Source organism: Girardinichthys multiradiatus, chromosome 14, assembly GCF_021462225.1.
Source record: "Girardinichthys multiradiatus isolate DD_20200921_A chromosome 14, DD_fGirMul_XY1, whole genome shotgun sequence".
NCBI classification, from domain to species: Eukaryota; Metazoa; Chordata; class Actinopteri; order Cyprinodontiformes; family Goodeidae; genus Girardinichthys; species Girardinichthys multiradiatus.
The window spans coordinates 31,300,995-31,326,826 of NC_061807.1; the positions used below are offsets into that span (position 1 = coordinate 31,300,995).

The 25,832-nt window shown below is 41.4% G+C and overlaps 2 protein-coding genes across 4 annotated transcripts; one reads left to right on the plus strand and one right to left on the minus strand.

Annotated features, from left to right (window-relative positions):
* Positions 1–3,292: 3,292 nt before the first annotated feature.
* On the plus strand, positions 3,293–10,853 carry nelfa (negative elongation factor complex member A). Of its 2 annotated transcripts, none has more exons than XM_047385676.1 (11): positions 3,293–4,056; positions 5,988–6,159; positions 6,481–6,642; positions 6,810–6,899; positions 7,020–7,147; positions 8,530–8,599; positions 8,686–8,774; positions 8,883–8,991; positions 9,079–9,395; positions 9,481–9,580; positions 10,181–10,853. In XM_047385676.1, exons 1-11 carry the CDS (start codon positions 3,847–3,849, stop codon positions 10,363–10,365), a joined length of 1,632 nt encoding a protein of 543 aa, XP_047241632.1. In that variant the 5' UTR covers positions 3,293–3,846; the 3' UTR covers positions 10,366–10,853. The 2 variants fall into 2 exon arrangements, with proteins under 2 accessions (XP_047241632.1, XP_047241633.1); XM_047385677.1 differs by lacking the exon at positions 3,293–4,056 and adding an exon at positions 4,503–4,650.
* A 1,698-nt stretch (positions 10,854–12,551) lies between these two features.
* faah2b (fatty acid amide hydrolase 2b) lies at positions 12,552–25,599 on the minus strand. 2 transcript variants are annotated; one of them, XM_047385678.1, is made up of 11 exons: positions 25,218–25,597; positions 24,458–24,540; positions 22,683–22,819; positions 22,359–22,568; positions 22,077–22,196; positions 21,613–21,748; positions 20,785–20,902; positions 20,559–20,678; positions 18,448–18,559; positions 18,168–18,356; positions 12,552–15,071 (listed from the first exon to the last, which is right to left on the minus strand). In XM_047385678.1, exons 1-11 carry the CDS (start codon positions 25,404–25,406, stop codon positions 14,896–14,898), a joined length of 1,590 nt encoding a protein of 529 aa, XP_047241634.1. In that variant the 5' UTR covers positions 25,407–25,597; the 3' UTR covers positions 12,552–14,895. The 2 variants fall into 2 exon arrangements, with proteins under 2 accessions (XP_047241634.1, XP_047241636.1); XM_047385680.1 differs by lacking the exon at positions 12,552–15,071 and adding an exon at positions 16,379–16,505 and having other exon boundaries at positions 25,218–25,599.
* Positions 25,600–25,832: the final 233 nt, after the last annotated feature.

Consider the following 25,832-nt stretch of genomic DNA (forward strand, 5'->3'; position numbering starts at 1 on the left):
AGCACTGCCAGAGCCCTGCAAAATGACCTCCAGCAGACCACAAATGTGCATGTGTCTGCACAAACAATTAGAAACCGACTCCATGAGGATGGTATGAGGGCCCGACGTCCACAAATAGGGGTTGTGCTCACAGTCCAACACCGTGCAGGACGCTTGGCATTTGCCAGAGAACACAAGGTTTGGCAAATTCGCCACTGGCGCCCTGTACTCTTCACAGATGAAAGCAGGTTCATACTGAGCACATGTGACAGACGTGACAGAGTCTGGAGACACCATGGAGAGCGATCTGCTGCCTGCAACATCCTTCAGTATGACCGGTTTGGCAGTGGGTCAGTAATGGTGTGGGGTGGCATTTCTTTGGAGGGCCGCACGGCAAGACCTCATGTTGGCTGGAGTGTGTCAGCAGTTCCTGCAAGATGAAGACATTGAAGCTATGGACTGGCCCGCCAGTTCCCCAGACCTGAATCCGATTGAGAACATCTGGGACATCATGTCTCGCTTCATCCACCAACGTCACGTTGCACCACAGACTGTCCAGGAGTTGGCGGATGCTTTAGTCCAGGTCTGGGAGGAGATCCCTCAGGAGACCATCCACCGTCTCATCAGGAGCATGCCCAGGTGTTGTAGGGAGGTCATACAGGCACGTGGAGGCCACACACAATACTGAGCCTCGTTTTGACTTGTTTTAAGGACATTACATCAAAGTTGGATCAGCCTGTAGTGTGTTTTTCCTCTTTAATTTTGTTTGTGACTCCAAATCCAGGCCTCCATTGGTTAATAAATTTGATTTCCACTGATGATTTTTGTGTGATTTTGTTGTCAGCACATTCAACTTTATACAGAACAAAGTATTCAATGAGAATATTTCATTCATTCAGATCTAGGATGTGTTATTTGAGTGTTCCCTTTATTTTTTTGAGTAGTGTAGATGTCTAGGGTTAGGAAAAGGACAGCTAACATCTCTGCAAATCCCACACATCCTGGACTCAAACTGTTTAGACTTTTAGCTTCAGGTCGGCACTACAGAATGCTGTTTGCCAGAACCACCCACCACAGAAACAGTTTTTTTCCCGAGGCTGTCAATCTGATGAACACTTAACAGAGAACCCGGATTGATACCACGCAAATTTGCACTAATTCAACAATGTCTTTCTCTTTTGTAAAAACACTGTATATACAGTACAGACCAAAAGTTTGGATACACCTTCTCATTCAAAGAGTTTTCTTTATTTTTATGACTATAAATATTGTATCTTCACACTGAAGGCATCAAAACTATGAATTAACACATGTGGAATTATATACTGAACAAAAAAGTGTGAAACAACTGAAAATATGTCTATATTCAAGGTTCTTCAAAGTAGCCACCTTTTGCTTTGATTACTGCTCCACACACTCTTGGTATTCTGTTGATGAGCTTCAAGAGGTAGTCACCTGAAATGGTTTTCTAACAGTCTTGAAGGAGTTCCCAGAGATGCTTAGCACTTGTTGACCCTTTTGCCTTCACTCTGTGGTCCAGCTCACCCCAAACCATCTTGATTGGGTTCAGGTCCGGTGACTGTGGAGGCCTGGTCATTTGGCGCAGCACCCCATCACTCTCCTTCTTGGTCAAATAGCCCTTACACAGCCTGGAGGTGTGTTTGGGGTCATTGTCCTGTTGAAAAATAAATGATGGTCCAACTAAACGCAAACCGGATGGAATAGCATGCTGCTGCAAGATGCTGTGGTAGCCATGCTGGTTCAGTATGCCTTCAATTTTGAATAAATCCCCAACAGTGTCACCAGCAAAGCACCCCCACACCATCACACCTCCTCCTCCATGCTTCACGGTGGGAACCAGGCATGTAGAGTCCATCTGTTCACCTCTTCTGCGCCGCACAAAGACACGGTGGTTGGAACCAAAGATCTCAAACTTGGACTCATCAGACCAAAGCACATATTTCCACTGGTCTAATGTCCATTCCTTGTGTTCTTTAGCCCAAACAAGTCTCTTCTGCTTGTTGCCTGTCCTCAGCAGTGGTTTCCTAGCAGCTATTTTACCATGAAGGCCTGATTCACACAGTCTCCTCTTAACAGTTGTTCTAGAGATGTGTCTGCTGCTAGAACTCTGTGTGGCATTGACCTGTTCTCTAATCTGAGCTGCTGTTAACCTGTGATTTCTGAGGCTGGTGACTCGGATGAACTTATCGTCTGCAGCAGAGGTGACTTTTGGTCTTCCTTTCCTGGGGCGGTCCTCATGTGAGCCAGTTTCTTTGTAGCGCTTGATGGTTCTTGCGACTGCACTTGGGGACACTTTCAAAGTTTTCCCAATTGTTCGGACTGACTGACCTTCATTTCTTAAAGTAATGATGGTCACTCATTTTCTTTAATTTAGCTGCTTTTTTCTTGCCATAATACAAATTCTAACAGTCTATTCAGTAGGACTATCAGCTGTATAGTGTATCCACCTCCCGCACAACACAACTGATGGTCCCAACCCCATTTATAAGGCTTGAAATCCCTCTTATTAAACCTGACAGGGCACACCTGTGAAGTGAAAACCATTTCAGATGACTACCTCTTGAAGCTTATCAACAGAATACCAAGAGTGTGCGGAGCAGTAATCAAAGCAAAAGGTGACTTTGAAGAACCTAGAATATAAGACATATTTTCAGTTGTTTCACACTTTTTTGTTCAGTATATAATTCCACATGTGTTAATTCATAGTTTTGATGCCTTCAGTGTGAAGCTACAATATTCTTAGTCATGAAAATAAAGAAAACTCAAAATAAAGAAAACTCTTTGAATGAGAATATATTTACAATTATTTCCATACCCTTCTTATATATTTATATTTAAAATGTCTTCTTTGAGCAAAGTGGAACCGCAGTCAAATTCCTTGTTTGTGTGCACAAACGTGGTGAATAAAGCCCATTCTGATTTGTTTACTGAAGGTTCTCTAAAGGTTATGTTGTAAAAGTTCAGGGTAACCTGCAGGGAATTCAGGAAATGCTCGCTGATATTTAAGGCCATACTCTGAGCATTAAAACTAACTTTCAGGGAACATTTCCAGAAGGTTCTTGAAGATTATGTCATAAAAATTGAAATCTTCAAGAATCTATTGAACATTCTCAGATAGTTCCCAGAAGAGTTGTTTTAGGTTTCATAAAGTTTAAGGCATGCTTGGAAGTTAATGCGTTAATTAAAATACATTTAATTAGAGTAAAAATGTATTTAAATTGGTTCTTAGATTCTTAAAATGTAACGTAAAATAAAGAGAAACCACAGGAATGTGAAATTACTCCTTTATTGTTTCTTATTATAATTAATTGTATTTGTTGTTATATTGTTCACAACAACGCTTTAATTTGGGTGCATTTATTATCTTAAAACATATAAGTATAATCATGTAATGACTCTTAAATACAATTAAATTTTCCAATGAAACCACAAACGTTAGTGTATTTCATTGTGATGTTATAAACCATCACAAATTCGTGCATAAATGTGAAGTGGCAGAAAAATTATACATTATTAACTTTTTTTATTTACAAAAAAATACCTGAAAAGTAGTGTGCATTTGTATTTAGCCCCCTTGTGCACAATACTTTGTTTAACCAAAGTTATGCAAATATAGAATTCAAAACACATAACGTCCCCGGATCCAGGAGGGTTAGTCGGATACATCAGGAAAAACCTTTTAAACAAAGGAAACAAGCGAGGCTTCTCACAGGAGGGATAAACTCCTGCTTTTCATAGTTCGATGTTTATATACGTCGCCTGGACGGGTGTGGGCGGGGTCCTCGCTGCTGTTTTTCTTAGGTAGCCTGTTAAAATGCCCGAACTCAAAACACTTCTTTTTCCAAGATGGCGTCGATGAAGGACAGCGACACCGGCCTGTGGCTTCACAACAAATTGGGATCCACGGACGAGCTGTGGACGCCACCGAGCATTGCCTCCCTTCTCACTGTGTCAGTAATCGACAACATACGGTTATGTTTTTCCAGCCTGTCGCCGCCGGTGAAGCTCAAACTGCTGCTCGGGATGCTGCATCTGCCCAGGCGGACCGTTGACGAGGTAAGTCGCGGAGCTTTAGTTAATTTAGTTACCTGACAGTCACGCTGGTAACGCTCGTTTACATCCAGGAGAGGAACTTACTTCGCAAATGCTGCACCAAATTAAAACATGGTGGTCGAGTTTAAAAAAAAAAAAATAATTTATGGAAAGCTAAAGCTAAAACTGTTACCATTAACCGCTAACAGGTCGAGCTAACTTTGGAAGCAGCAAACTGATGCTACTTTCTGCAACAAAATGTAACGCCTCTACCGCTGTTTACGTGTAATGTTAAAATAACACGAACGACAGGCTGCTCCCAGACTACGTCGGCTAAGCAGAAAGTCTGGTTTTCTCAGCAGACACTCTGCAGCTTACGCGGGTAACATTAGCCCGGCGGCTTCCTGCAGACATTATGGTGGAGAAGGGGCAGAGACGCAGGATCTGGCTGCGCTGGAGGGCGGAACCAGTTCCCAACACGACATATCAGCTTTCAGCTGCGCAGAACGGAGCGTTTGTTCATTCAGCTTCACAAATTGTTTCCCACTGGATTTTACGTAGCAGATAACAGAATTAAGCTGCCAATTTCAGCTCATTTCTGGACATTTTGAAATGAAGGTAAATTATTCATGCGTTCCAATGAACACTGTAATAAACACCAGGGTATTTTTTTGAAAGACTGTCATTATAAAACATAAGGTGCTCCAAGTTTAGTGTATTGTTCGTTTTTAAACTCAACTGGTTTTGAACTTTTTACAAAACTGTTGTTGTTTCTTCCTTCTGACCATCCAAGTGTAAGTCCTTATGTGCTCTGGTACCAGATATTGTCTTAAAATCTCATGTAGGCGCATTTTTACTATACTTTGACATCAATCTACAAATTTCTATGCAAATGTGTGCTTCATGTGGATGGAGTGCAGGATATATTTTAAACCGTGTGTAAGACTCATAGACACCCCTCCTCCAATCTATGATGAAAGTATCAGGGGTTTGTTTTTTGTTACTTTTTCACTCTCTCTGTTCAGTCCTTGTGCCTGGTTATGACAGCTCATTGATGGTGCATGGTGGGAGAACTGGAGGCTGGTTTCCAGAACTTTATCCAGCAGAGGGACAGTATCTGAAGATCATCTTTTGATCAATAAAGAAAACAAACTGCAGACAAAACATAGGACCTGAGAGACACTCGTTCATTTGATCATCTGCTTCTCACCAGAGAGCACTTTGTTGTTGTTGAAATAATATTTTATCTTTTAAATTCTGTTATTAGGATTTTCCCATTGATTCAAATATCTTTGTGACAAGCTGCTGGGAACAAAGTGTCTCAGGATCACAGTTTCAGTTTGTCTAATGCCTGGAGCTTGATTGTTTTTATGTCGCAATGTCTTATAAGAAAAAAAAAACATTGAAAGTGAATGAAAAAGCAGCAGTTCAAAACAGGGCATTTATGGAGAACACTTGATCCATTTTAAGACCACTCTTATTTTTTTAGCATCTTTGAGGTCAGTCGGCATTGCTGTTCTGTTAATGGTTGAGACCTCCATTTGTAAGTCACGTTGCCTTAAAGTTCCTGCTTATACCAACCCATCTTTGTTTGGTTCCTCTTCTAAACTATACTCATCCTGCTGTGCAAAAAGTTACAACTTTTCCCATAACCTAGTAAAGAAGGTTTTTTTTTTCCAAAATTTTGTTTAGATTACAGCAGCTTAGTTATATATGCAATGAGAAATGAAGTTACTGATAAACTATCAGTAAAGGTACGTTGACCTACTGTTGTGGTTTCAGTCATGTTGAATACAGCGGTTGTATAGTATCTGCTGAAGTGATCAGTATCCACAAAACTCTCTCCCACCAAAATGAAACTCATGGTAAATAAGTTTGAATGGGCCACTAAATGTGGTAAACAAACAGTCTTTGCCTTCGTCAGTCCCACTGACCCGTGTCTCCTCTCCTGACAGATGAAGGAGGCCCTGTCCGAGATAATCCAGCTGGCTACGGTGGATTCAGAGCCCTGGGTGCTGATGGTTGCAGATATCCTCAAGTCCTTCCCAGAGACCGGATCTCTCAACCTGGACTTGGAGGAGCAGAATCCGAATGTGCAGGATATTCTCGGTGAACTCAGGGAGAAAGGTTAGGGATTTGCTTCTTTTCCTCTGATGTACAGATTTTATTTGAACAGTTTTAATCAAATGAATGTACCATTGTGTTAGAATCTACTCTCTATCTTATTGAAATAGTACCTTAATAAGCAAATTGACTCCTGGAATACATTTTTATTTTAATTTTACATATCCTTCCTTATTAAGGCAAGGAAAACAGATTTATCCTTTCCAGAACCATCTACACCCTTTAACTTAGATATCTGTACCAACCTGAAACCTAGAATTTCTCTATGCAGCAGTCACAAATACACACCTTATTCCAAGATGTTAATTTCCTTCTTCTCATTAGTGGGCGAGTGCGAGGCATCAGCCATGCTTCCTCTGGAATGCCAGTACCTGAACAAGAGTGCACTGACCACTCTAGTTGGACCACTCACACCCCCCGTCAAACATTTCCAGCTCAAGAGGAAGCCCAAGAGTGCAACGCTGAGAGCAGAACTGCTTCAGAAATGTAAGTCAGCCTGCACAATTCTGCTGACAAAATGCAGAATTTCCCCAAATCTAACTAGAAAGAAAATATTGTTTTGCTCACAGCTTATTTATATTCATCACGAAACATCTGCAGCAGCAACATAGACAAAAAAATGTCAAGTTAAATTAATCTTGCTTTTATTGCAGCAACAGAAACGGCTCAGCAGCTCAAGAAGACGGCCGGGGTGCCTTTTCACGCCAAAGGGAGAGGACTGGTTAAAAAGATTGATACTACCAGTGAGTAACAGACTCATAAAAGAACCAAAATATCTCCTCTTTTGTCAGACATTTTTTTTAGTTTGTCATAAAAATGTTTTATCTTAGTTTCTAATGCCTGCTCTAATGCCTGCATCACAGCTCCTCTCAAAGGGATTCCCAAGGCTCCGTTTCGCAGCCCCACTGCTCCCAGTTTATTTAGCCCTCCCAGTAACCGCACACCCATCGCTCCCCCACGGACTCCACTACGGAAGGAGAGAGGGGTCAAGGTTTGTAATTCTCCGCTGTTCTGAATCATGACTACACAGCTTTCTCCAGTTTTAGCTTGTTTTCATACATGTTAAAGGGCATCAAACTAACTTTAATATCAGGCAATGATAATCTGAGTAAGTTCATTTTTTACTAATAATTTCATTTATTAAGGACAAAAAGCTATCCAAACCAATCTGGCCCTATGTAAAAAGTATTTGCCATTCTTTTTAAATGTGATTTACCCACATTAAAAAAAAGTCGACTTAATTTCGCTAGACACACCCAGGCCTGAACCAAGAAATCACTTAAATAAGACTTCCATGGTTAAATGAAGTAGGCTGAAAGATCTCAAAAAGCTCATCATGCCCTGATCTGAAGAAACTGAAGAACAGATAAAAAAACAGTGTCAGAGACGTCTATCAGTTTAGGAAGTGTTACGGTAACATGTCCAGACTCCAGTAAACCACAGTAAAAGCCATTATCCAGCAGAAAACATGGAACATTGATGAACCTTCCCAGGATTGTCCAGCCAGTCAAAATGACTCCAAGAGCACATTGACAACTCATCCCAAAAGAACCCAGAACAAGACAACATCTAAAGACTGCAGGCCTCACTTGCTGCCAGTGTTCACGATTCAACAATAAGAGACCTGGCACCAACAGGACACACAACCCATCTCTCATTTACCAAAAAAACACCCCCAAGACCTTTGGGAAAATATTTATTGGCCTAATGGGATGAAAGGAAACTTTTTGGAAGATGTGCTTCCTGTTACAGATGGTGTAAAACTAGCATAGCATTTCAGAAAAAGAATATGATACCAGGTTTCAAACATGGTGGTGGTAGTTTGATGGCCTGGGACTGCTTTGCATCTTCAAGACTTGCCATAATCGAGGGAACCATGAAAAAAGCAATTCCTCGTCTAAATGGCTTTAAAAAAAACACAAAATGATGGGTTTGTAGCGGCCTAGTCAAAGTTCAGACAAAAGTCTTGATTGAGAAGTTGTGGCATGACTTCAAACAGTCCATTCATGCTTGCAAATCCTCCACTATGGGTGATTTAAAACAACTCTCTGAAGAAAAGAGCCAACATTCCTCTACGTTGATGTAATAAACTAAGTGGCAGTTATCCAAAACAAAATTTGGATACCTTTTTGTTTTCTTTCAATAGATGAAATCATTTGGAAACAGCATTTTGCATTTACTCAGGTTATCTTATTCTGATAAATATTTTTTGATGATCTGAAACATTTAATTGTGATGGTAAAGAAAAAAAGGCAAATGTTTTTTTTCCAGCACTGCATGTTGATTCACTTCTTTTATTGTGCCGTAAAACAATTCAGGTTTATTTTTTCAGTGTAAGACATTTTATTTTTATGTCTTTTTTTTTTTTTTAAGCTTTTAGATATTTCAGAGTTGGACATGGTTGGAGCTGGAAGAGAGGCTAAGAGGAGAAGAAAGACTTTGGGTAAGTATCAAGTTTCCATCTACATACCCCAGGCTGGATAGGGAAAGTTCTTCATATGTTGATGGTTGGATGATATATTTTTGTAGAACCAGAACCTGGAGAAAAAGCAGCCAAAGAAGAGTCGGTGGTGGAGAACACCACACCAGATTATGCTGCTGGCCTCGTCTCGGCACAGGTATTCTACACATGGATCTTGTTTCCGTCACATAATACATCTACTGTGTCTCTGTCAGCTTTTACTCCCCTACAATAACCTTTTCAAACCTTTTATTTTGGTGTTCAGAAACTTGGGGCACTAAACGAGAATCCCCTGCCATCTACCAGCTACTTACCAGCCACGCCCAGCATGGTTCCCTCCTCCTCCTACATTCCCAGCTCCGAGGCACAGCCAGGTTGGTAAACAGCTCAGCTCTCTCCCTGTGTTACTAACAGCTGGAGCGCTTTGTAGAGAAAACATTCTTCTCCAATCTCCTCCATAGCCAATGCTGGTGGATCTGGGCGGGACACGCTGCAGGCAGCTCGCCAGCCAGAGGAGTCCACAACAGCGGCCGCTGGTGCCGGCTCGACCTTACCGAACCAGTATAAGCAGAGGACGCCTATGTACAACGCGAGCTCCACAGCAAACCCCGCGACCCCCACATCCCCCAGCACGCCGACCTCCACGCCTGCCAACAATGGGCCCCCAGCAGCTGCGACGGCAAGCCAACCGGAGACACCCACCACCCCTCAGACCCCTACGCCCGCACCAGCACCTACGCCAGCACAACCCCAGCCCAAAAAGAACCTCTCACTCACGGTATGGTGGAAAACCCGCGAGCTTTAGAATCAGAATGATAACTCGGGAACACACTAATCTGTCACTTGCTGTTTCTGCTCCTCAGAGAGACCAGATGTACGCTGCTCAGGAGATGTTCAAGACAGCGAACAAGGTCACCAGACCAGAGAAGGCTCTCATACTGGGTTTCATGGCTGGATCCAGAGGTAGGGGAAAAGCACATCCAGCTGAGTGGTTCCAAAGGAAACCAGTTTTTCACTGATTGTCCTTCATGGCGATCCCTACTAATACACACAACTGCAAATCTATATGATCCAGTGAAAAGTATTCACGACCCTTGACCTTTATTAAATAGATCAACACAAATTATTACACATTTAGAAATGGAAGAAAAATTGATGTGGTTTTAATAAATACACATTTGAAAAGTGAGAGATGACTTGGACTGGGAGTCAACACTATGTAGAACCACCTTTAGCTGCTTTGCACATTAAGGCACTGAACATTTTGCCCATTCTTCTTAGCAAGACAGTTCAAGCTCAGTCAAATGTTTTACAAATAAACGAAACCTTTAGGGATGTCTTTTTTTAATTTTTTTATCACAATTACTCCTCATTACTTCATTTTCCATGTTTCCAGTATGAAAATCAGCCTGACTGATTGCACAACAAACATTGCTGAAACTGTTTGAGATGAGACAAACACCACAGCTGCATCGTTCTTGGCATCATAATCTTGTTCCTAGGCTCTTACACGTCCCGTTTAGGGCTAAATGTAACCCGTACTGTCTGTGCGTGCCCATACAGAGAACCCGTGCCCAGAGCAGGGGGACATCATCCAGATCAAGCTGAGCGAGCACACAGAAGTTCTGCCCAAAGCCGACGGCACCGGCAGCACAACCATGCTGGTCGACACGGTCTTCGAAATGAACTATTCAACAGGACAGTGGACCCGCCTCAAGAAATACAAACCCATCACCAACACTTCCTGAAGGGACATAATGTACTCAAAAACCCACACCTTAAATTTAGTTCACTTCACGTTTATATAACACACATATACGGGCCAAATCAAGCTCAAACGGGTTGTCAAGGAGAGAAAGATCCTCCCTTTTACCACACGGCCAAAATGGAGAGCTTCCTTTTTTGTTTTTCCCCTCATCATCCTTTTATTGTTCTTTTTTAAGTCTGCTCCAGTTATTGAACGATGCTGTATCAGGAGGGGTGAAGGAGCCAGTGGCTCGCTCTGGTTAAGGCAGGCACCTATGCTTGTCTGTGCTTAGGCTTAAAGTTGTCTGTATTTTGTATAAATATCATTTTCAACTTGTACCGTTCAAGACCAAAAAAAATAAAATAAAAACCACAGGCAGTTAATGCTACTCAATACTGTCAAGTTGTGTTTGGAGCCTTCTGGTTGATGTTATTTATTTTTCAGCCTTTTTCAAATGAAGGGAAGAAAATAAAGTGACAGCAGACTCCATGTGAGAGTTTCTTTCACCGTTAATTATGCCTCAAAGTTGTAAAATGTAGTTTGATTTGTTTGGTCTTGTTCTAACCTGAATCACGTTGGATTTATCACAGGCTGACTGGTACAGTGGCTCTGTTTAAATAGCTGTTTTCTGTGATGTAAAAAAAACAACATTTTTACATCTATAATGTGACATTTATCCTGTACAATTCAACTAAAAAACAAATTTATTAGAGAAAAGAATATAAAACAAAATAAAAAATGTTAATAATCTGGTCGCATCAATCTGTACACACTTAAACTAACATCGTGTTGAAGCACCTTTCAGAGTTCATACCTGCCATCCCATATAGTGATGAACCATAGATACAGTCCAGATGACCCAGTTGGATTTCCTGACTTTTACTCATTACACATCCTTTGGCTAAAGCCATAGTTTGCAAAGAGGTTATAAAGAATCAAAAAAATCCAGTTCTATAGAGGTATCAGTCAGCAGACGTGTATAACAAATTGTTTAGATACGCCATGGCACAGGGAAGTAACCAGTGGAGGAATTATGGGACAACAGCTACGTTAAAATGACTGGTGAGAGTGAACCTGGTCAGTGGTTCTGCCAAGAGGTGGACAACAACGCTGAAAAAGCTGCAGGAACTTCCAACAACCACCTATTATGTTCTATATGTGACAACAATCTGCGTTCTCCATGTCTGGACGAAGGAGAAGGGTCCCAGTGCAAAAGCCTGGCTGAAGTCTCCCTGAAGGAATCAAAGTCGGAACCTTTCTACCATAAATCCAAAAGGTACTGTATGAACGGCGCATCACCCAAAGAACACCATACCCATAGTGAAACATGGTGGTGGCAGCATCATGCTCTGGGGCTACGTTTCTTTAAATGGAACTCAGCTTTTTCTTGAGTTGGATGAAGTTATAAACATTTCCCTGACTGGCATAAATAATAGACAGTTTTGGCCCAAAACCCTCATTCTAGATTTTATTTTTCACCACCGCAGTAAATCTAAGCTCCCATCCAAATCAGGAAAAAATGATGTCTTGAGAGAAAATGAACTTTGGAGTCCAAAACTAAGTTTGTCAGAAAAATCTGTGTGGTCACCTGAAGGTGGTTGTGAACAATAGAATACCTCACAATTTGATAGATTTAGAGAACTTCAGTGAGCAAATATTATCCGGACAAGCTGTGGGATGCTGATAGACCCGTACTAAAGAAGACTGAATGCTAAAACTGAATCAAAAGGTGCTTCAAAGTATCTGAGAGCCATTGTAGATGTTTCCTCGTGGAGTGCATCATGCGTCATTAAAGCAGAACACTTGTATTTTTACGGATCTGAGGAAACGGGAGTTGGAAGTACCTTGCTGTTTTTACAACTGATGGCAGGATGGGACGGGAGTTGACCAGGTAGATCCGCTAAACCAAAAGGCAAAGCTCTTATCGATCCATCTCATTTCCAGTTCACACCCATAGTCTTGAGATATGAATCACTATCAAAAGAACAAGAGCTGGGATGCACGCAGCTGAAGAGAGGAGATCCGTCATCGGAGAGCTGCTGCTTCTCTTCACTGAAAACAGCTGAGGTGGATCAGGCATGTGATCAGGACGCCTCGTTGATGCTGGTCATCAGGAAAGCAAAGAAGAAATGGCTGGATTTATATTAAATCCAGCCACACAACTCAACTCAAAGAAACAAGCGACTGTTCTTTGTACTTGAGGTTTATTTTTATTTATATAGTGGGATTTATGGACACATTAGCGGTGAACACCAAAGTGTATTGTGCTACAGCCGAATGGCACACCTACAGCGTCATCCAGTCACCAAACACTTGGTCTGAAAGGGGAAATTGTGCCTCAAAACCTGCTACAAATGCTAAAAACTGCAAACACAAATACTCAGCAACATCTGGTATTTCAGCTCTGGAACGTGACCCCATTGTTACCATCTCACTCTACAGTATAAAGCTGCCATTCTATAAAAACCTCCCTGGGATTTCAGGATAAACCATGATTTAGTCTGAGGTCCTGTATGATGATGTCACATGCTTGAAACAGTCACAGTCGACCGCAGCTAGTACTGTTAACAGATCTGATTGTGAAGGTGTTTGTTGTCAGCAAGGTTTAAATTAAATGTCTTAGGGTGTGAGTCATAAAATATAGGGCTAATTACAGGGTAATTACAATAGATCAGGATCATATTCTTAAGGCTTGCTGTGATTTACAATTTCAGCAGGAAGTTTCACTCATCATGGGTATTATTATATGAATTTTTTTTTCCCAGGGTGGTAAGGTTAAAAACAAAAAAGAAATACAAAAATAAATTTCTTGTGGATTTTCTAATATCCAGATAAGTCCAGAATTCTTCATACAGGCTCAAATAGCCGGTTTAAGTTCCATTGAACGTCTGTTTTTAATTATTATTTTTAATTCAATATGATTTTTGGGTAATTCTGTTGATATTTGACCGCTTTTATTAGTATCGACAGAATCCATTGAACATAGCCCATGTATTTTCCATGTTGGGGCACTCTGGAAGCTTAGCGTTAGCCTGCTTTTTCCACTCCAAAGCCCATTTTAATGCGTGTTTGGGATCACTATCCTGTTTGAATTTCAGCCATCTGACCCAAACTGTCATAACTAGTTAAAATGTAATTAGTTAGGATGTTCCAAAAAAAAAAAAAACACAGAACCACCAACAGCCAGCCTGGCATGAACTGGAGGATGCTGGACCACTACCTCAAAGACTAACACCTTCAAGCTGGTATTTGCTTCTGTCCACATGGAAGCAAATTCCTTCTGGAGAAAAGACTTATGGTCATATAATGAGACAAGGAGATGGAAGAAGAAAGGAGGAGGACTATCTCCAAAATTCCTCAACTTCACCTCAAGTCAACAGCTAGATGGTTAAAAGTCCAACAGGACAATGATCCCTAACACATCAAAGCTGGTTGAGGGATGAATAAAGCAGGTCAGGTGGGTTAACATCAAACTTCAGGAATGACCTCAAACCTATTAAAATGTACCCATATCAGTTCTGCCCAGAAGAGTGGTCTAATATCCAGCCAGAATAATGGAAGGAGCTCGTTGATGCTGCAGACATCATATGGTTTTATCTGCAACTTGCTGAAGGACGTTCATCCAACGTTTAGTGTGCGTGTTTGCATATATTTCAGCCAATATATATAATTTTTGTGAATTAGAGAAAACCCACAATAAATTTGCTTGGTTTTAAACTTTACTGAAGCTGATTCATTCAGCCCAAAGAAAACAAAGGTAAACTCACCATTAAAAGACGCACATTAATATGACATTCATGCTGAGATTTCCCGCACTGCTGTAAATGTTACCATGAAGTTGACTTGAATGCTGCTTCATAATAACTCAGTTTTACTGCGACATGGATGGAGAATAAGAAACACCAGCAGATTTAAAGTATCTTCGACATACCTTCTTAAAAAACCTGTTAGGTAAGAAGAGAAAATTCTTAACTTTATATTCACTTAAACACGTGAAGCTACATAACTGTGCTAAGTTTCCTATGTTAACGTTTAACAATTAGCCTCCATCTTTATCAGCATACAACAACCTTTGTTTCATTTTCTAGTTCGCTGGACCATCCAGTTTAAGCTCTATAATGCACGGTGGTCAATAGTTATCGATACATTTACTGTTTAAGATCAATTTTAATAATTATCTCTGAATTTTGCAGCTGTTAGTGCAGCTCAACTGAATTAGATACCTTAATGAGGTTTTAGGAGTACCGTACAAGCTGGGGTCTCAAGTCAAATGTGAGAGTGCAAAAGGTCTTCAGTGAAAATGATCTGACGTCTCCGCTTTCAGCCTTTTTAAGCTTGTGGGCATAACCCTCTATGACTATTAAGAGATGAAAATATTCCTTATTAGTACAAGACCTGCTCCTTCTGCACTTAAACATTCATCACACAGACCGTCCCTCTCTTTGGTCGTGCACTGCAGCGGGCAACAAGGCAGAACGAGGACACTGCAATCCTCACGTCAAATCATCGTCAGTCTGTCAGGAGAAGAGGTTTACTCCGCTCCAGGGTCCCTCCATCCTCCGAATGTCTTCTCCAGGTAGAGGGCCACAGCGAGGCTCAGATGGTCCTGCAGTTTCCCGGCCACGACCTGCACGCCCAGAGGAAGACCCTCCTCACCCAGGCCCAGAGGACACTGGGTAACAGGGAGCCCAAGGATGTTCAGGATACCTGATGATAAAATATCAGATATATGACAAAACCCTTAACAAGTTCTGATGGTAGTATTAACATCTTCTGCCAACTTCTAACTTCACACTAGCTTTAACCAAGAAGAGCACTCTGTAACATTTAACATCTTCTATTGGAAGGTAACCAGGTGCTGAAAACTGTCACTTTATTGTGTTTGTGTAAGGAGTGGCTGATATTTCCAGCACAAGACTGGACCTGGCTTGGCACTGGGTAGATCCCATACAGTCATGATGTTGCACACACATCTGTATACTCATATATTCATTCTGGTACTTCTAATACTACAGAGCATTGTGCAAGTATTTAAAAGGCAAAAACCCCAGCACATTGGTGGTGGTTTTAAAATACACTACCTACAGACAGTGGTGACGATGAATGAATTCAGTTTTCATCTGAGATACAAACTCAGAAGTAGCTCTTATGAAGGGCAAACTTGCACAGCACTGGAAACAGATCAACGATCAGTGGTGGACAGAACTGCCACAAGGTCAAAGTCCTTCCTGGTTTGAATGGTTTGATCTCTGTCATTGCTTTTAGAGCATCAAAGGCTGACATTTTTCTTAAGCTGTATAAAGTATCAATGCTGCATAAAGGAAGTAAAGTTGCACCGAGACTAAATTCTCAAAACTCATTCTTCAAGAGATGCAATTTTCTCATAATAAGCTGTATCGTGTAAAAAATTCATATGAAGATTACACAAAAAACAGCATCAAAGTAAGAATACAGTCATTTCTAAAATTCATGTTTTTCAGAGGACTCCCTATATAAAGTACACATACCCTCCACCAATATGAAATCTACACAAGTGCTGCACAAATGTCACAGCCATAACCCAACAATAACATTCCCTCACTACCAGGGGTGAAAGTAGTTTTAAATTCTTGCCGGTACTTAGGGGCGGAGCTGGCGGGGGGCTGGGGAGGCACTGGGGGCATATATGCATGGTTATATATCCATATATATATATATATATATATATATATATATATCAGTGGCGATTGCTCTAAGATTGCAAGGGAAGCTCAGCTTCCCCTAAAATGTCAAAACATATTTCATAATTTCACTGTAGGTTTCTGGAGAAATACACATGTTTTGCAAATAACTATTTACTCTTCGTGAGAAAAAATGAGTCATTTTAATCAAAAAAAAGTTTTATCAAACAATTTTCTTTCTCCCCAAAATAAAATATTCCATTTAAAAAAAAAAATCGTTACAACTTGGAAAGTTTTGATCACAACTTAATATTTTTTGATTGAGATTATTTTTTTGCTTGATTGAATAATATTGAGACAAATTTACCTCCATTGGCGCCCATTGGACACTCAGCATCTCTGGGGGTTTATGGGGCAGTGGGCTGTTCTCAGCTGGCCTGGACGCTCAGCTTCTGCATGATGATTGGATGATGCTGAATCCCTTTTTGATTGACAGCGAAATGAGCGAATCAGCGATCTTGAAATTGAGCTTCCCCTCCTTGAAAGACCAGCATCTGACACTGAGTTTTATATATATATATATATATATAATTTGTGTGTGTGTTAATTGTTACTCTCATCGGTGCCCCCTCAAATATATAGTCAGTCATTTTCTACTGCTTATTCCATAGTGGGTCACAGGGAAGCTGGTGCCTATCTCCAGCAGTCTATGGGCAAGAGGCAGGGTACAACCTGAACAGGTCACCAGTCCATCACAGGGCAACACACAAACAACCACACACACACTCATTCACACACCTAAGGGCAATTTAGAGAGACCAATTAACCTAACAGGCATGTCTTTGGACTGTGGGAGGAAGCCAGAGTACCCAGTGAGAACCCACACATGCACAGGGAGAACATGCAAACTCCATGCAGAAAGACCCCTGGTCAGGAATTGAACTCAGGACCTTCTTGCTGCAAGGCAACAGTGCTACCAACTGCGCCACCGTGCAGCCCTCAAATATATATATATATATATATATATTTTTTTTTTTTGTCTTTTTTTTCAATTGTTAAAGAACTTCCATGTATGAAACAATGATAAACCATTTTCTGATGCATAACTTTTCATCTTCAGTTTCCGTCTTTTCTTTTGAACAAAGAAGTTATTGTTCTCTGCATTGTGGTCAAGTTTTGATTTCATTTAAATAAAAAATTTGACATTTCGGTTGTTTTCGAGTTTTTTTTTAAAAGTCTATAGATGGTAAGTAATTTACTGTTCGTCCTGTCCTAATGCAAGGGGCGGTTTTTTATGTCTGTGTACCACCTGTGTAAAATCTCCCCTTCCATTAAATCGAACCCACCAATCTCCTTGGCAACCGCTCTGTTTCTGAGGTAAGTGCGCATGCGCCCTCGTGTAGTGTATGTGAAATCTCTGGTCATAAGCGGTGTTTTCGAGCTGAACTGTGTTGCTGTAATTCATCAAAATAACATGAACAACAACTAGTTTCTCTCCCTTTGCTTTTAACTGGGGTATTTAGCAGCGAGCAGACAGACATTAAACGTAGCGGTGCTCGTTTTAAAGGCCGTTCACAAAAACCTCGAACTCGGAGAGGAGAGAAGCAAAGCAAGAGCACTGAGGCTCCATCATAGCAGAACAGTTCAGAAACTATTTGGAATGAGGGGGAAAAAAAGCTATATTTATGTTTTAGACTGGCTTTTGGTAACGGATCTGATCTTTGTCTGCTCGTGAGTTATGCAGCCGTAACTGGTTCTGGATGACTGCTTCATAGCAGACAGCTGTTCTTCCCGGTACTGCGTACTGGCGCAGAATCTTTTAGTGGTACGCAGTACCGGACCGTACCGGCTCACTCTCACCCCTGCTCACTACCATATGCTGAACTGTTGAACTGAGAGCTTCCCAACCAACTTTCTAAATAATTCAGATAATAATTATCTGAACCACTGAGGGCGCCCTCGCCTCACTAAACTTTCAAGCTCCTGACGCCACGCAGTGGGACGTCTAACCAGACACATTTTTAGATACACAAAGATACGTGGCAAGAAGACAAACTGAGAGACAACAGCTCTAGCTTTGTTTGCTTCAAATGAGCCCTAAAACAAGTCTGATTGGTTCTGAGGGACCAGCTTGATCACTAACCGGTGTAGGCGAAGTCAAAGGGCCTGAAGAGTGGGTGGTGGTGTTTGGGTGCCACTCTGGGGTGAGATGGGTAAAGCAACACGCCGTCAGTGCCCAGCAGCTCATCCATCTTCTTCTGCAGCTCCTCCTTCTGGTGGATGATGAAAGGTGACGGTTTGGACACGTGGGTCATCTCAAGTAGGGCCAGCACTAAAATAAATCACATGAAGCACACAGCACAGTTCTTAGAAACCTCCCAACAGCAATGTTAGAGTCAGACATTTCTCTGTTCTCTTCTTACTGATAGCAGGCACTGTATGGTCTGATTTTCCCACCATCCGCTTCAGCAGCTCCCAGAGAGCCCACGCTGGTCGACCTGGTTCCCCCATCAGCTCAGCAAAAGCCAGAGGAGGCTGAAGGAGGAAAACAGTTGGTTGTGTTTTTTTTAAATCATAGAGATTATATATTTGTTTTTCCCTTGCTGTAAACACTGTGGAGCTCTACATAAATGGTTTTAAAATCCTCAAAATATCAAAACTATTGAAAAAAAAACATTATCCTGTAGTAAAGATGGAGTCACTATCACCATTTACTTTCTATTAAATCCAACAGGGTTTTCTTTACTGGAGTGAGGGAATAGTTTGGCTGTTTGTAATACACGGAACAATAGGTTTAAGAGTTGGGAACGTTCTAATTAAATTCATCAAATCAAACCTCATATAGACTTTAGATGAGTAAATAATCTGCACATCTTAAATTCACAAAGGAACCCAATAAAGCGCTGCTTTTTTGTATGTACTGTAATTTCCTAGGTTTATATTAAATGCAAATCTACAACTTTCAGTGGAAAGCAGAGAGGTAAAAAGCTGAGTTTTTGTTTCAGATATGGTAGAAACTAGCATGGCATGGCTTGTATGTAGATATCATAAATGTGCTACTTTATGTTGCTCTATCACATGAAATCCCAATAAAATACACTGAAGTTTGTGGCTGTAACGGGACACAATGTGAAAAACGACAAGGGGTTGGAATACTTGCAAGGCACCATATTTTTTGTTTTACTTTTGCAAACATTTTGCAAAAACAAATTTTGCAGTGATTTTTTCCATACAGTGAAGTTATAAATGAATCATAGCATGGACTAACTTATCAGATTAACCGATGGACTGTGAACTCCACAGAGGGGTGTGTTTGCTTGGGCCTTTAATAAATCTGTGTATGCATCCACATAGTGAGGACTCAACTCTGTATGGTTATATTAAATAACACAATTACAGTGAGAGGAGTGAGATTTAGTTGAAAAATGATTGCTGTAAGACAAACCTGGTAGCACGGTAAATAATGTGACATGCTCTGCAGTGGCATCAAAGTGTGACCATTTCATACCTGTGTTCAGTTGTGGTATGCAGTGTGCCGGCTGCTAAACAGATTAGCCAACATTTCTGGGCAGCAGACTACAACAGGTGCTGTGACTAAACCTCACAGCTTTATTATAGCCTAAAACATGGAGGGATGGATGGACGGAATAAAGTCTGAAAATAGGTTTTCCATACTTATCCAGACAGAGATAATATTTAACATAAATCCCAGACTCTCCCAGGCTGTGAATATACATATATATATATACATATATATATATGTATATGTACCTCACTTTAATTGTTATGTGTCACCAACATGTTAATCATTATCTAAAAACTCTGCTGCTCCTGAAAGTTTCTCTATTTATACATTAAAAAACAACTTTCTTTTCCTTTTCTGCATTCAAAATGTGGTCATGTGTTGTTTTGTTGTTTCTCTTTGATAACTACAAGTTCAATCTAAATCTGCAGATCTGGAGGATTAATCTGGCTCATAACATGCTAAAGACTGTCCTGTGACTGGATTAAAACCTTTTCACTGTTCAATAGCTTATCAGTGCAGCAAGTCCATTGCTGTTTTCTAATCTTACTGGTTCAAAACTTCACAAACCAGCTCAGGAAAATGAACACTTGTATTAAGCTGTGGAAGATGTGGTTTTGTCAACCAGGAACACAAGGACACGATCAAGGATCCTAAACACTAAAAGTCAGATAAAATAACGAAGAAATAAGGCAAAAGAAACAAAAGAAACACTTTCCGCTTTCTTTTTAAAACTATCCAAACACAGGCACTAAAGCAGGCCTATAGGTATTATTTTTGTTTACTGTAAAAACACCACTTATAATTCTTTAAATTCAGTTCTGAAGTGTTTATTGGAGCTTAGAAAGAAACTTCGAGGATCAGATTCTCTAAATCCAATTTTAAAAAATGAGCTGAAGGGTCTCTGAAGCGTCCAGTGATTTTAACAGTAAATGTTAAAGGGATTTCTGTGAGATCAGCACGAGCTGGGAGTGCTTGGTGGGTTTATTCTGCTCCATCAAACGGACATACCTTGCCCTCGTGGTCAGGTAGACCCATGTATGTGTCCCAGATCTGGAAGCTGTAGCGTAGCTCACGTAAACACACCTGCTGCACTTTGACACCGAGGTCAGCCTCCAGACGCTCCACCACCTGCAGAACATCACATTTGTAATCTGAGAGAAACTTCCCTCAAAGGAGGTTTTGTGGAGAGCGCTACATTTCTGTAGGTGTTATCTGGCAGATTCTCTGCGCACACCTTCTTCTGAATGTCCAGCAGCTCTTTGCTGACAGGGTATGTGTAGGCGGAGCCGCCGTCGTGAGGAATGGAGAAGAACCGCAGCTTCTTCAGGTTCACATCTGTGTTTAAGGACAGCCTGTTTGGACACATGGAAAATGATTAGACTGGTGATAAAAATTAAAGATTACACAACAGATTCAGGGTCTGGGAGTGTCCTCTCAGTCTATTCCTTTATTTCACCAAGAATACAGCGCGTGGCAAAAGTATTGACGCCTTTTGAGGTGTTTCACATTTTGTCGTGTTTTCACCAGAGGCAGAAATGTATTTTATTAGGATTTTCTGTAACAGTCCAACACAAACCGGTGCATAAATGTGATGTGAAACAAATCCCCATAAAATACATTAAAGTTGTTCTTTGTATCATGACAACATCTTGAAAAAAAGCTCAAAGGGTGTTAATACTTTTGCAAAGCACTGTATCTGTTCATGTTCCAACAACCCGTCAAACATTATGACTGCATGTACTCATTATGATAAAACATCTCCATGTTTCTCTCCTTATCTAAGTGCTGAAGGTCTTCCTAACGTATCTGATCAGTGGAAGAACACAAAAACATAAACAGAAATGTTTTTATGCAGCTGTTACCTGCTCTAATTATCCACATACGTTAATAATTTGAATATACACACAGTAATAAAATGTTAGAAAATATCCTGGTGTGAGGACATCCTCCCACCTTTTGCATGGAAACAAGCTGCCAACTGTCTATTCAGGGCCACAGTCCTGACTCACAATTGAATTTACCTGAATATAGTCCTTCCTACATGATGTTACAAATTTCTTACATGTGTGCGTTGGGTCCAGCCATGATCTTGAGCATGGGCAGCAGGTCTTCAGCGTAGCGACACATGGGACCACAGCTGAGGTACTCCTCCTGTCTGCCCGAGGTGGGAGGGTACTGGTTCTCACTGGACACCACACCTGAAACACAGCACCAACTCTGAGCTCCACTGGAAAAACAACGTTTCCTTGACTCTCTCCACTGAAACGTATCTGAATGTGAAGCTAATCAGCAGCCATTGCATTAAATGACAAGAAGGATAAATCAACAGATGAATAGTGAAATATGAAATACTCGCTGGCGGAAACGTGCTGGCATCCAGCACCCGTAATTTCCAATACATCTCTGAAAGACAAACTCAGGTGATAATTCCCAGCAGCTTCCACTCTTTACACACATTTTCTTATTTCAGAATCTAACCAAAGGTAGGATTCAGCAATAGCAAATACATCAGGCAGCTTCTTTTACCTGGAGTGGTTTTATGGCCGAATATACCATTGAAGAAACAAGGCATACGGATGCTGCCACCGATGTCTGAGCCCACGCCGATGACCGCTCCTGCTGCACCCAGAATGCTGCCCTCCCCTCCTGAGGACACAGGACAGAACATTTCTGTTTCTGCATCTGCAGCACATCCTAACATAATGAAATTATTCCTGGAAATGGAGGAAGTGACATCCTAACGACGATGAAAATCTTCTTCACTTAATAATGGAACAAGCTTGGCTTCTTTTAGGGACAGCTGCTGACCTGAGCTCCCTCCAGGTATCCTCTCTAGGTCATATGCGTTGCAAGTGATCCCGTACAGGTGGTTGTGAGACTCCAACCACATGCACAGCTCGCTGGTGTTGGTGATGCCCAGAGGTATGGCACCGGATCTCTTTAGCAGGGCCACAGGGGGAGCGTCGACAGAGGCCACGACTCCTCGCCTGGACATCAACCCTGTCGTTAAAGGCATGCCTGCAGGATGGAACAACACTTTTACAACAACTTCTTCCTGGGTCTCAGGTCAGTCAAAAGTAGCTGCATGTTGCAGGAATAAGGATGTGAATGCATTTTAGAAGGTGTAGTTACCCTGGAGGGAATAGGACTCTTTGACAGACAGTGGGACTCCCAGAAGAGGCAGTCTGTCCTCCAGCACCTCCTCTCCTCCCGTCTCCTCCTCTATCAGCTTATCAACCAGAGCTGCCTCCTGGAGGGCAGCTGCAAACCTGAAGAAAAACTAATTTTCTTCATTTGGTTCATTTTAGGGAGAAATTGTAAGATTAACCGTTTGTACGGTGTTTTGCAAAAACAGCCATCCAACGTTTTGACATTTTCTCATATTACAGCCACAAACTCCCATGTATTATTATTATTGAGATATTATGTGATGAACCAACACAGATTAGTGCACACTTGTGAAATAGAATGGAAATAATGCATTACCTAAACACTTATTTAAACACATAAAAACCCAGAAACATATGTATTCAGCTCCTTTTACTCTGATAATTGTAAATAAAGTCCCCTATTCAGTAAATAGGGTCCACCAACAGACAACTAAACTATGCTATGCACCCTGAAAACACCATCCTTATTATGAAATATGGTGGTGGCAGCATCATACTGTTGGGATGTTTTTCCTCCACAGGGACGGATCAGCTGGTCAGTGTTGATGGGAAGATGAATGGAGATAAATATAGGAAACCCCTGGAAGAAAACCTTTTAGAGACTGCAAAAGACTTGAGACTGGGATGGAGATTCACCTTCTAGCAGGACAAAGACCGTAAAAATACAGCCGGAGAAAACATGGAATAGATTACATCAACGCGTATTCTTGTGTTAGAATGGCCTAGTTAAAGTCCAGACATAAATTCAATTGAGAATCTGACTTGAAAAGACCTGAATGATTATTTTTTTTATCATAGAGGCTCTCCATCCAATCTGACTGAGCTTGAGCTGTTTTGCATTGAAGAATGGTAAAAGCATTCACACTGCTGGTCCAGTCCAGGGATCGGTACGAATCAGAAAATCCACACCTTCAGTTGGCCCGGTTTGCTTTCACAGATATGTTTTAGACTGGACCAAACAACATCACGCAGTTGCAACGACTTGTTTCGGGGGCAGTATTGCTCCAGTATTTCGCTGATCAAGAAGAAAAAAAAGCACAAAGAAGGACGTTTGTCTCCTCTGAGTTGTGCACCTGAACCTCTTCACCTCTTACTTTGTTTTTCCTCTTCTTCTTCTACTCAAATGTGCTGCTTTAATGTATGGTACACCGGGAACGTCACGCATTCACACTGCAAGCGAACCGCTAGGGTCCGGATAAACCGTTACATTTGTAACCGTTCTCGGTACTCTGGTGTGTCTCATGGTCTGGGATGGGTTCTCACCAATGTGATCCACTTCGGCACTGTTCGTCTTTAGATCTGCAAAGCTGGTAGAAACACACCCCCAAACACTTGCAGGTGTAATTTAAGTGGTATGTCGCTTGTTGACTGTAACGGTTTTCACGGTGCTCTGGACCAGCACTGTGAATGCGACTTTCTAGCGGCTGAATCCAGATGCACGCCACACTTTTCAGATTTTTATCTCTAAAACATGCAAAAACATGTCAATGTCCTCCCATTTTACAGCTTTGCACTACTTTCTGTTTCTGTCTACCGTATACATCCTCAATAAAATACATAAAAGTTTGTGGATGCCATGTGAGAAAGTTTGACACATTTAGAGGGGTACGGACACGTTGGCAAGCTCTGTACGTCAAATGCCCAGAAGGAAATTATTTATCAGAAAAAAGACACAACAGGCAGTCTGTCATAAGAAGCGAAGACACCAGCAAAGTATCTAATGTGCTTCTGTCTCACCTGTCTTTCACAACAGCATTCACGAAAGGGTTAACGTCCTGAATCCTGTCAATGTAAGCCTGCACCACCTCCACACTGGATACCTGCAGACACACATTTAGACCTTAAAAGAGTTTATGTGAAGACGAGCTAAGGACAAATAAAAAATAAAACATGAATGCAAGTCAATAACCTTCCACCACAAGAAAAAGTTACGAAATAAAAACAGTTTTTATGGTCTTTTCTGTAAAGACAGTGAAAACGGAAGGAAAGTATTCTGCATTGATACATACACATGCATCTATAAAACTGACTGCAGTGATGCATTAATCTGCTATTTGAAGCTCAGTGTTGTCATCTAAACTACGAGTATTTATGTTATAACGGTGTAAGAAACCCGCTGATATCTGGGTAACATTTTATCTGGGCTCTTGTGTGTCAAAATGACCTGCATGTGTAGTTTACAGACAACAGAAAGCAACACCTCAGTTAAAACAATCTAATGGTTCTCCTTTACATCCTGTCTCAACAGAAACCCTGAGCCAACACAAAGCAGAGGTGTGTTGTTCAACAGGTGTCATGTTGAGGCTCCTCAGTCAGTCCTGTCACTTTAATTATAAGAAGACGTTATTGCTCTATAAACGCTGAGCTCATTCCTGAGGTAATGAGGAAAGCTAACTATCAGCGAGGCTAAGTTAAACCCGGCTTTTGGACATTGCCATAGAAACAGCTGAAGGCAGAAAGTGGCGTCCGGGTCGGCCTGGCTGAGTTGGTTGCACACCTCTTTTCTCCGGATCTTCTTAGCGAGCTGCGTCGCTGACTGGAGCAGCAGCGGGTTAGTGACGGGCGGCAGCTTCTTCACGGAGTCAGCGGGTCTCCGAGTGGAGAAGAACTGAAAAATCATGAAGAAGAAGGCAGTGACAGCTCTGAAGAGCCATGTTTGAGCCTTTTCCAGGCGGTTTAGAGCCATGTTGCCCCTGCGGACTGGAGGACGGAAGGTCAACTGCTGCTCGGCCGCGGTGAGCCGCTCCTGATGCGGCGTACCTGCTGCTGCTGGTCAAGATGGCGCAGGTTAGAGAGGACGGAGGAAGCCACCGGATGTCTGGTGTTGGATTTCAGATCAAAATGGACAAACGAATCATTTTAGCCTCTTATTTTTGTTTTATTGTCGTAAAAAATATTCATGAATAAAATTTTATGAATATTATTATTATTAACATTATTGGTGGTAGTAGTAGTTGGGGTCAGTAATAAGTAATAATGAATATACATTTTAATTAGGAGTTTGCATGTTCTCCCCGTGCATGCGTGGGTTCTCACCGGGTACTCCGGCTTCCTCCCACAGTCCAAAGACATGCCTGTTAGGTTAATTGGAAGCTCTAAATTACCCTTAAGT

What these genes read in the sequence shown, in the direction of transcription:
- faah2b (XM_047385678.1), bottom strand. Translation starts at nt 25,406, where the DNA reads ATGGCTCTAAACCGCCTGGAAAAGGCTCAAACATGGCTCTTCAGAGCT. An exon ending in TGCTGGACATTCAGAAGAAG is followed by an intron (nt 20,679 to 20,784) that starts GTGTGCGCAGAG and finishes GATGTTCTGCAG; the next exon opens with GTGGTGGAGCGTCTGGAGGC. An exon ending in TACCTGACCACGAGGGCAAG is followed by an intron (nt 18,560 to 20,558) that starts GTATGTCCGTTT and finishes TTCCTCCTTCAG; the next exon opens with CCTCCTCTGGCTTTTGCTGA.
- nelfa (XM_047385676.1), top strand. Translation starts at nt 3,847, where the DNA reads ATGGCGTCGATGAAGGACAGCGACACCGGCCTGTGGCTTCACAACAAA. An exon ending in AAAAGAACCTCTCACTCACG is followed by an intron (nt 9,396 to 9,480) that starts GTATGGTGGAAA and finishes TCTGCTCCTCAG; the next exon opens with AGAGACCAGATGTACGCTGC. An exon ending in TTTCATGGCTGGATCCAGAG is followed by an intron (nt 9,581 to 10,180) that starts GTAGGGGAAAAG and finishes GTGCCCATACAG; the next exon opens with AGAACCCGTGCCCAGAGCAG.